At 45.8% G+C, this 11,756-nt stretch overlaps 1 protein-coding gene across 1 annotated transcript; it reads left to right on the top strand.

Moving 5' to 3' along the window:
- Positions 1-9,815: 9,815 nt before the first annotated feature.
- Positions 9,816-10,568, top strand: LOC123507620. Its single transcript, XM_045260634.1, has one exon. The coding sequence runs from the start codon at positions 9,816-9,818 to the stop codon at positions 10,566-10,568; it is 753 nt and encodes a 250-aa protein (XP_045116569.1).
- The last annotated feature ends 1,188 nt before the right edge of the window (positions 10,569-11,756 follow it).

Genomic DNA, 11,756 nt, shown 5'->3' with positions numbered 1-11,756 from the left:
ATTGAGATGGCTGGGTTCGAGTCCCAGCGCGGCGAGGCAAATGGGCAAGCCTCTTAATGTGTAGCCCCTGTTCACCTAGCAGTAAATAGGTACGGGATGTAACTCGAGGGGTTGTGGCCTCGCTTTCCCAGTGTGTGGAGTGTGTTGTGGTCTCAGTCCTACCCGAAGATTGGTCTATGAGCTCTGAGCTCGCTCCGTAATGGGGAAGACTGGCTGGGTGACCAGCAGGCGACCGTGGTGGTGGTGAATTACACCTGTTCTCACCCATCCACTAACCTGTTCTCACCCACTCACCTATTTTCATTCACTCATTTATTTACACCCACTTGGTTGTTCCCCATCTCCCCCTTACCTCTTCTGCCACACTCATCTGTTCTCACTCACTCACCTGTTACCATCCACAGAACTGTCCTCCCCCACTCACCTGTCCTCACCCACCAATTCATTACACAGTTTCTTGACAAATTCGCTCAGGTCCTGTTGACGGTGGCCGCACAATGGCACCCACTGACTCCCATGCCTTGCTTCCACATAGCCTTGATTTCTTAGGAATGGATTTCTCTGGAAATGTAAAGTATATAAACAAATGATTTGCCAAGATAAAATAGCTTCTGAATTAATTTTTACTATTTGTCATCATTTGATTTATTCATTCTTTTCTTATTTCTTTCTCCCTTATTCTATTTCTATCTTTTTTATCTCATTATTTCCATACATTAACAAATATCTAGTTTTTTCATTTTTTTCTAATCATTCCCTTCCCCTCAAAAGAGCAAGAAATGCATATCTTAGTCACTCAAAACAGCATTTTCATGTTTAAGGATGACAGTGAAAGGAATGATCCCAGTACATTACTGATAATGATGATCTCAGGAAGCTTTTAGACTGGGTGTTTTGTGCCTATATTCTAGAGGAGGTATATATGAAGTAAATGACAAACTTGGCATTATTATATCAGGCAAGGTAGACACAATCAACATTAGTGAAGTTGGCAATAGCATTGGTGGGGTGAAAAGACAAGAATTCTTTAGGATGTTAAGAAGGCTCTGGTAGGAGTTAAGTATCTCCTCCATAGTGACAAAGTTGTGTGAAACATTGTCCTGACAACACATTAGAAGGCAATTGTAGTCTAGAAATGCTAATATGAACATCTTCTTGATTTGGTATGTGTATAGTGTATTAGCTTTGTGTTAGTCAAGAATTCCTGCAAATTTTTAACAAAATACAGAGAAAATCAAGAAACAAATTAGAAGGTAAAAAGTTGTTGAGTATAGGTAAAAAGAAGGAAATATGCATCTGTTAAGCAAAAAAGTGCAGAATGTATAAGAACTTTGGTTCTAGAAGAGGATTAGTTGGTGTAAACAAATTATTTTTATACAATGCCTACTCCAGTGACTCCTTTTGATAGAAATGTTTTTGTTAACACATTAATCGCATTTGGATTTCATGCCACTTCCTCCCTGTCACATTTGGTTCAACTCAGCAAAGTGTCAGTACCACACTACCCACAAAATTGAGAGGAAATCAGTAGCTTCCCCCCTGCTTATGAGTTGCCAGTGATACAATAAAACTTGTGCTCCACCTGTGGTACACAACGCCATAGACTAATTCTGAAGTTATGATATTGCCCCGTTTTCCGCGATACGGGACCACTGCCTCTCATGTTAAGGTTCAACCCAATCTCAGTCATTTCCGTATTAGTCCAGTCAAATTGTGCTCAAACCCGGAAATAATTGCAAAAGAAATGCTTCCACTTGCATAATGTTCAGAACCATCCTCTAAACACCAGAAAAAAATTACACCCAAATATACCTATGGGAAATGCCTCAAAATGCATGTGTTTTCCGCCATTAAGGGAAAACGCATTTTTTGCCTTAACTTCCTTATCATTAATCCAATCCAAATTATTTATGTACCAAAACCTATGTTTTCAAGGTCAAGGAACCTAATTATGTCATTAGTTTGTCCTTCAGATGACCTATTAGATAGGAATTATAATAGACCATCATGTAACAAAATTGCATTTTGCAAGGTTACAAACACTAATTTGCAACATCCACAATTATTATTCTATGTTTCTACATCTAAGTCTTTATTGTGTTCCTATACCACGCATTCTTCTCTTTTCAGATGTGACACTTGCCAGAATGGAAAAGGAAAGCTGCATTATCTGCAAAGAACCATTTACTGGTGGGCGGCCATTCAATGTTCTCAGTCAGAAGGGATGCGATAGACTCCATCAAGCCAGCAAGGAACGTGGGGATGACATTCAGTGTGTTCCTGGACAACATGTTCATTCATCCTGTCGATTGGATTACACAAGTACACGACGAATAGCTCAGGGGAAGAAAAAAGCTGAACTCGCTGCCACCAAAACAGATACTTGTGTTTTACGATCAGATGTTCCACAATTTGACTTCAAGAAACATTGCTTATTCTGTGGACAAATTGCAAAGTTTAATGGGAAAAAAAGAGGGCAGGATGTTTTCCCAGTGCGCACCTTTGATTTTCAAACTACAGTTGCTAAAATATGTGATGACAGGAAAGATGGATGGTCAGAAACAGTGTCTGGAAGGCTGGCATTTGTGCAAGATTTACCTGCAGCAGATGCTATCTATCATCAAGCATGTAATGTCAACTTTAGAACTGGAAAGCAAATTCCCCAGAAACATAGTAATGAAAGCACTCTAAGGAAGCGACTGAAGCCCGGCAGACCAGAGGATTCACTGAAACACGATGCACTTCTTAAAGCAGCTCAATTTCTCGAGGAAAATGATGATGAACAAGTAACCCTGGGGGATTTTGATGATAAAATGAAAGAATTTCTGAGCAATACAGGAATACAGCCATATACAAACAAGCAAACAAAAGCAAAACTCAGACATTTTTGGTGACTCCCTTATATTTACTGAAATCAATGGCAAACCAAATGTAGTTACATTCCGTAAAACTGCAGAGTCTATACTTTTTGAATTTTACAAAGAACCTACTAAGGACAACTCAGATGACGAAAATCTGCGATTTGTAGAAACAGCAGCTAATTTGGTAAAGAATGAGATAAGAGCAACTAACGTATCTAGTAAATTTTATCCAAATCGAGATCAGATGTCAACAACACATGAAGGGATCAACTTTCTGCCTCCCTTACTTATGACATTCCTGAAAGTACTGTTTGTTGGGAAGGACATAGATGTTAAACTGGCTTCAATAGGACAAGCCATTATGCAAGCTACTCGGCCAAAGACCTTACTAGCACCACTTCAATTAGGCCTTGGAATACAGATGCATCATCAATTTGGATCACGATTTTTGATAGACTCACTTCACAAACATGGGTTTGCATGTTCATATTCTGAGGTGCAAAAATATGAGCGAAGTGCTGCAGTAAGCCATGGGATAGACCTTCCGAAACAGAATTCTGAACAGCTAATGCAGCATGTTGCAGACAATGTTATATTGGTAAGAGATACCAGAATGCAACCATTGTCTTTGATGGCTATGATGATGAACCATCAATTAAGGATGCTACTCACCAGAGAAGAACTGGATACAGAAATGGGCCAACAGTCAACTTCACAGCAAGGACAATAAATAACCTCAAGAAAGATGAATTTTTAGCTAATAAGAAAAATAAACAAAGGTTCATAAATTTTCTTAGCGATTCCCTTGTGGCAGAAGGATACAAAACAGTTCATGCAAAAAATGATGCAGATGTTCTCATAGTCCAGACTGCTGTTGAGTCAGCCAAGACAAGCGAGACAGTTGTTGTGGGTGATGACACTGACCTTCTTGTGCTTCTCTGTTTCCATGCAGATGTTGCAGCACATAATTTGTTCTTGATACCTGAACCAAAGAAGGCCTCAACCAAACAACGTACTTGGAACATCAGGAGTGCTAAATCAATCTTTGGCCCTGATACCTGTTCACGACTCCTTTTCATACACGCTATACTTGGATGCGATACAACATCTCACCTATTTGGTATTGGAAAAGGAGTTGCACTGAAAATGGCAATGAATAATATAGGTTTTGCAACAGTGGCTGATGAATTCAGTAGAGAAGGACTATCTAAGGATAATATCGTGCATTTAGGAGAAAAAGCCCTTGTTGCCTTATACCATGGATCTGAGAATGAAGGACTAGATAACCTACGCTACAGGCGATTTTGCGAAAAAGTTGTCAGCAGTTCAAAGTGTGTTCAACCCCAGACTTTGCCGCCCACATCAGCTTCATCTCGGTATCACAGCTTACGGGTATACTTCCAGATTCAAGAATGGATGGGCAAATCGGGAAGCATGAACCCAGTTAACTATGGATGGAAAACAACAGGTGATCTTCTCCTACCAATTATGACCGATGTGGAACCAGCCCCAAAGGAACTTTTGGAAATTGTGCATTGCAACTGCAAGTCTGGCTGTAGCACTAGAAGATGTAGTTGTCAGGCTCATGGACTAGAGTGCACAAAAGCATGCCGGCAGTGCAAAGGTGAAATCTGCACAAATGCTCCCAAACCATACTTGGATCTAGAAGATGAGTTGTGAAAAAATAAGGAACAGATAATATCCACTGCAACATGAAAAACTACTTTTCTTGTGACTAAAAAATTAATAACTTCATTAAATAACTATGTGATTTACATAAATGAATATTTACTTAGAATAAGTTAAATCAGGAACTATGTGATTTACATAAATGAATATTTACTTAGAATTAGTTAAATCAGGTTTAAAGTTAAATCAGATCTTGTAAAAAGTGTATCAGTACAGTAGTGTAAGAAAACCTTTGCTGCATATTTTTCGTAATGATGTTATATTTTATGTATTTCTTATAAAAGGAATTGTTTAATTTCAAATATACCAGTTTAATTAGGTTCCTTGACCTTGAAAACATAGGTTTTGGTACAAAAATAATTTGGATTGGATTAATAATAAGGAAGTTAAGGCAAAAAATGCGTTTTTCTTTAATGGCGGAAACACATGCATTTTGAGGCATTTCCCATAGGTATATTTGGGTGTAATTTTTTTCTGGTGTTTAGAGGATGGTTCTGAACATTATGCAAGTGGAAGCATTTCTTTTGCAATTATTTCCGGGTTTCACCATTTTGTGACCTAATATGACTGGACTATATCCTCGCCACCTGTAATAGAAACAGTTTAAGAATACTGGAATCCCTATATATTTCCCAAGTAAAGCCATCCCTCAACAATACTCTGTCAGCATACCCACTTATGATAGTGTGAATTTTTACCATTGTAATTCTTTGTATTTTTACTTTATTCTTTTAAACTTATATTTGTTTTATCGTTTTATTTTATTTTAGACCACTGATGATGACACAAGATGAAATGTCGAAACGTTTGGCTCATTAAAGATGCTGCTCGTAGCTACCTTAGTTATTGCATTATTGTAAGCCGTATGTAAGTCATTGTATCCTATTGTTGCTAAGGTAATAAAAGCAGTACTCGGCAACTAGGTAGTGTTACCCTCGCCCGCCTCAGGCAGCCTCGGAAACACGGAGAGAGAGGACCAGCATCCAGCCACTAGCTAGCCAGTCCTGCGTTCCTTTGTACTTCCCCTCACCTGTACTGGTCCCTGCAGAATACACCTACGTACTTTACCCCCAACGAGTCTCCTTACCCTGCAGTAGTGCTGGAGATACTAGTAAGGGCTCAACCTAGATGGCGCAGTGAAGAAAACTTCTGCAAACCAGTGAGGAACTTGTGGAACGCCGGCGCCATTACCTCAGTGCAGCGAGCTGTGACTCTCGCGTGTGAAGTGAAGTGCTGTGCAGTGTAAAGTGTTGTGCCTTGTTTTAGTGTATGTTGTGCGTGGCCGGGCCTTCTGCATCCTCAGGAGGCATTGGGATGTAAAAGGGGACCTTGTTAGCATCAGTTCGGACAGCGAGCGACGTATACCCTTCCTCTCATGCTTTGGGGGTGACTGAGCGTCGCTTCGTGCTTTGTCGCTAGTCGCTACCCGCCCTGCCGCCTGGCCCCAGCCCTCCCCCACCTCCGCCACTGCCGCACTAACACACACACACACGCACGTTCGTTCATATGCAAACTGACTCTCTCACACTTCTCGTAGGTGATTTATGAGTGCTGCAGCATAAATCACGCGTCACCATGTCCACTCTGCCTTACGCTGGTGACGAGTATGAAGAGGACGTGAGTCAGGATGCTGCTAACGCTTTGCTTCACCTCGCCGCCCCTCCCGAGACCCCGGCAGCACCGCCACCACCATTTGCGCCCAACCTGCTGGCGCTTGTCAGATGGATGGAGGAAAATAGGCTCAGGGATGAGGAGCGACGACGACAGTTGGAGGACAGCAGAAGGCAGGAGGACAATGCTCGGTTTGAGGCCTTGATAGGTGTGCTGATTCAGCAGCAACCCAACCAGTCACCTGCGGTGGGCACCTCGGCCGACGCCGGGACCCATCACACTCTGCCTCAACACCCCCCACCCTCCACCCAGAAGCCTGCTGTTCAGACTCCTCCACCGCTGAAGCCTGATGCCACCTACCAGCTGTTTCGTGAATGGAAGCGGCACTGGCAGGACTACGCTACCATGGTGGACCTGTCTAGCTTGCCGCGTGAGAAGCAGCTCATTCAACTGCGTATGTGCCTCACTCTTGAGACTCAACGTGTACTGGAGCATAACTTACAAATTCCTCCTTCCACAGATAAGAGTGTTGATGTGGTGGTGGACGCTCTTGAGGTGCACATCAAGGGTTCACGCAATGAGGCCATACGCAGGAGGGAGTTACTCAGCTGCAGACAGATGGAAGGGGAAACATTTGCAGACTTCTACGTACGTCTGCGACGCCTTGCTGAGGAGATTGACATCTGCCCTGGAAAGCTGTCAGCTTGTGTGGAGACAGCTCAAGATGGTGATCGTCATGGGTGTCCGGGATGATGAGCTGATTCAGCGCCTCATCTCCCTGGATGATAAGTGTTCTTTGCAGGACATGGTCACGGCGTGCCGCTCCTATGAAGCTGCCAGGTGCGCCACATCTGCCATCTGTGCCCAGCCTGCCCAAGTGAGAGCCCTCACCCATCACCAGAAGACCAAGAAGCAGAAAAGCCTCAGCAAGCAACCCCCCCCAACAGCAGCCATCGAAACCAGACGAGCTGTGCCAGTGTTGTGCCACGCACCATGGACAAGGAGCCTGCTCTGCAGCCCAGGTTACCTGCCGCAATTGTGGTTGCCAGGGCCACTTTGCCTCCACCGTCAAGTGTCCTGCCAGCAAAGCCCAGTGCCATCTCTGCTCCCGTATTGGCCACTTTGACTCTTGTTGCAAGAAGGACTGTCGGCTCCAGAAGCAGGGCACTGATGCCACTGGCGGGGCCCCTTCTCTACAGCAAAAGCTTAGACAGCCCTCCTGCCGCCGTGTGATGTCTCCCCGCTCCAGCCTTGCAATGCCTCAACACGTCACCATCAGTCACGCATGAGGGTCGGTCATCACACCTACAGATGATGCCAGACACAGGAGCTGACATCACTGTGATGGGCCCACAACACCTGCAGAGCCTTCAGATCCCATTAGACCAGCTACAGGTTCCTCCGCAGACCACCACCCTTACAGCTGATGGATCTGAAATCTGGGTATCCTAACGGCCACTCTCACGCTGGGAAAGCAGTCCTGCTTGGCTGCAATCCGGGTGCATCAAGACATCCAGACGCCACTGCTTTCCTTTGGCCACTGCCAAGAGTTGGTCATCATCTCCAAGGACTTCCCTAAGCCAATCCTGGAGGTGAAACATGTGAAAAAGTGTGCAGAACTACCATTCTCCAGCACCACGTCACCTTCAGAAGCTGCTGCATACTTCCTGAAGGAGTTTCAAGACGTGCTGGTAGACAAATCGGCTCTGGAGTTTACGCCACTGAAGCCAATGGTTGGTTCACCCATGAGAATTCATCTCAAGGATGGTGCAGTGCCTTTTGCCGTCCACACCCCTCGGCAGATACCTCTTGCCTTCAAGGACTAGGTGAAGCAAGAGCTTGAGTCCATGGTATATCAGGGGATTATAAAGCCTGCAGGAGATGAACCTTCCGAGTGGTGCCACCCACTTGTCACCGTCGCTAAGCCTACTGGAGGTGTGAGGATCACTACAGATCTGTCAAAGCTGAACTCGCAAGTCTCTCGGCCAGCTCACCCATCACCTACACCCTTCGCCGCTGTTCGTAGTGTGGAGTCCACAGCCCGCTACTTCACGATGATGGATGCTCTCTACAGCTACTGGCAGATCGAGCTAGCCGAGGAGGACAGGCATCTCACCACCTTCATTACGCAGCATGGCAGGTTCCAGTACTGCAGGGGACCGATGGGCTTTGCAGCAACCGGTGATGCAGCTCTGCAAGGCATCAACAACTGCGTGAAAGTGGTGGATGACATTCTGCTGTACAACACCGACTACACCACCCACCTTTGCCGCATCCATCAAGTCCTCACTAGATGTCGTGAATTCGGAATCACCATCAACAGGAAGAAGTTTGTGGTAGCTGCACCCCACATCAACTTCTGTGGTTTCATCCTGTCAAAGGCCGGAATTACTGCTGACCCTGAGAAAGTGGCTGCTATCAGGGATTTCCCTACTCCAATCTGACAGACCTCAGATCTTTCATGGGTCTCGTCAACCAGTTAGCTGAGTTCACCCCTGGCATCTCCACTGCTGCTCACCCACTCCGGCTCCTGAAGAGTCCCAAGAGGCAGTTCTTGTGGACATCTGACCACGACAAGGCATTCCAGCAAGTCAAGAGTGCGCTGTCACAGCCTCCCGTCCTTGCTCCGTTTGACCCCACCTTGCCAGTCATTCTGCAGACGGATGCCTCCAGGCTGAACGGGATTGGCTTCACGCTCTTACAGGACCATGGTAACAGACGACAACGCCTCATTCAATGTGGTTCTCGGTTCCTGACAGAGGCTGAGACCAGATATGCCACTATTGAATTGGCGCTACTGGCAGTTATCTGGGCGACATCCAAGTGTAAGTTTTACCTGGTGGGACTGCAGCACTTCACTTTCGTAACAGATCATCGCCCCCTGGTCCCCATCCTAAACTCCTATACGCTAGACGATGTGGAGAACCCGCGCCTCCAGCGTCTCAAAGAGAAACTGTCTCCGTACATCTTCACGGCAGTGTGGCGCGCTGGGAAGGACCTGCGGATCCCAGATGCTTTATCTCATGCACCTGTGAGCCACCCAACGCCGGAAGATGAAACCCTGTGTGCCGATTCCACTGCTTCCTCTCATACTGTGGCGACTGTGAGGGGCGTGAGTGCGACTGCTGACGAGGACAAGATCCTAGAGGAGTTGCGTAACGCACCGAGGAGCGACCCAGCTTACGTGCGGCTACTCGACTGTGTCGTCACCGGCTTCCCCTCAGACCGCTATGCCCTGCACAACTCCTTCCTGCCGTACTGGAAGCTCCAAGACAACCTCTATGTCGATGGAGATCTTGTGTTCTACAGCACAAGAATCGTGGTTCCTGCTGTCCTGCGACGCCGCGTCCTCACCCACCTTCACGACAGCCACCGTGGTGTTGAGGCCACCAGACGCCGTGCTGGCCAGACTGTCTTCTGGCTGGGTATTAACTCGGACATCGCAAGCACCGTCCAAGCCTGCAGACCCTCCAGCCTAGCCAGCAGAAGGAGCCACTCCTGAACGATGACCACCCTACACGGCCATTCGAGTCTGTGTCTGCAGATTTTTTCACTGTCGCCGGAAAGTCATTCCTGGTGATAGTAAACAGACTCTCCGTGTGGCCTGTGGTTGTCCCTTGCAAGGGTGACACGACATCCTCCAACACCATCCGGATGTTCTGCAAGTACTTCCGGGAGGTGGGTGTCCCGCTTCGCCTAAGAACAGATGGAGGCCCCCAGTTCACTAGCCAAGAGTTCCGTAGCTTCGCAGACCGATGGGGCATGCGACACATTGTTACGTCCCCTCACTATCCACAAGCTAACAGGCACGTGGAGGCTGCAATGAAGTGCATTAAGCACCTCATACTGAAGGTGGCCCCATCTGGAGACATTGATTGTGAGGAGTTTGATCAAGGTTTGCTGGAGCTTCGCAACACTCCTAACTTCACCGGCCGCTCACCAGCGCAGATGTTGTACGGCCGCCCACTTCAGTCATGTGTCCCTGCCCACCCAGATGCCTTCTCCAAGGAGTGGCAGTGCAGAGCCGAGGACTGTGACCGCCGTGCAGCTGTCCGTGCCGAAAGTGCAGCAGTACGGTATGACAGCCAGGCACGGAAGCTCTCTAAGCTCAGTGTCGGCCAGCACGTCAGACTGCAGGACCCCAAAACTCACCGCTGGGACAAGGTCGGCATTGTCATGGGGGTTGGCAGAACCAGGACCTATGAAGTGCGTGTCCCCAGTAGTCGGGTGTACTGGCGCAACCGTCGTTTCCTGCGTCCAGTGCCTCTACCCAACAACCCTCCGGAGTGTGGAGCCCAGTGCAGTGAGCCGCCAGTAGAATTGCGCTGCTCAAAACGGCTCCAAGGCAGACTGCTCGAGACTGAGACTACAAGCGTGGAGGGGGGAGGGAGGTGTATGTATATGTAAAATGCATTATTGTAAACCGTATGTAAGTCATTGTATCCTATTGTTGCTAGGGTAATAAAAGCAGTACTTGGCAACTAGGTAGTGTTACCCTCGCCCGCCTCAGGCAGCCTCAGAAACACGGAGAGAGGGGACCAGCGTCCAGCCACTAGCTAGCCAGTCCAGTGTTCCTTTGTACTTCCCCTCACCTGTACTGGTCCCTGCAGAATACACCTACGTACTTTACCCCCAACGAGTCTCCTTACCCTGCAGTAGTGCTGGAAATACTAGTAAGGGCTCAACTTAGAGTACTGGCCAAAGAAAAAAATATGTAGGCAACTTTGCATCCAGTGTAATGTCTCAAGAAAGATTTGTTACTCCTTAGATTTTTACATAATTTTTTTTATGTTCATCACCTTTAGATGATACAATATGTATTTCCATCATTAACCAATCAATGAAATGAAAATAATGCAACAGAGGGTAAACCAATTATATAGTGGCTTTCAATGGCTGTGAAGGATATCATAATTTACGGGTAGCAAATGAATATTTATTTCTTATGAAATAAGTTTTAAAAATACGATTATACGGCCAAATTCACCTCAATAATGGATATTTAGCATATAGGATGAATGAATTTTATTTTTATTTTATTTTTTTACATTCACACTAGATAAAACTAAATGTTTTGATTGTCATACTTTACTTACATCCTTGGTCAGCATGAATAAAATAACATTACATGCCAAATCAAAAGAAAAGAGGATTCTTTTCTTTTCCTTTCCTTTCATGAATAAAATAACATTACATGCCAAATAAAAAAAAAAGAGGATTCTTTTCTTTTCCTTTCCTTTCATGGAGATCTCCATCCTTGGAGATTTCAGTGTTCACTACCAGCTTCAATGACCATCCTAGTGAACTAGCCTTCAACTTTGCTATCCTCTATGATCTAGACTGCAGTGGTTCCCAAACTGAGGGAAATTTCCCCCTGGGTGAAAATTTGAAGCTACCAGGGGGGGAAATAATTACACTACCTACTAACTAAAAAAATCTTGGATGGATTTTCTCATGTCTGAGAGAGAGAGAGAGAGAGAAAAAAAAAAAACGCCTGTTGTAGATGGGCGGCGCTGTATCTACCAGTCGGTTCATGTTCAAACATGAGCTCTGAAGGGAAGGGGGGTGTGGTACGGAAACACACTCACAGTCTCA

The sequence above is a fragment of the Portunus trituberculatus genome, chromosome 23 (assembly GCF_017591435.1).
Source record: "Portunus trituberculatus isolate SZX2019 chromosome 23, ASM1759143v1, whole genome shotgun sequence".
Lineage (NCBI taxonomy): Eukaryota > Metazoa > Arthropoda > Malacostraca > Decapoda > Portunidae > Portunus > Portunus trituberculatus.
The sequence above is the reverse complement of the archived record's forward strand: the minus strand, read 5'-3'. Positions and strand labels throughout refer to the sequence as shown.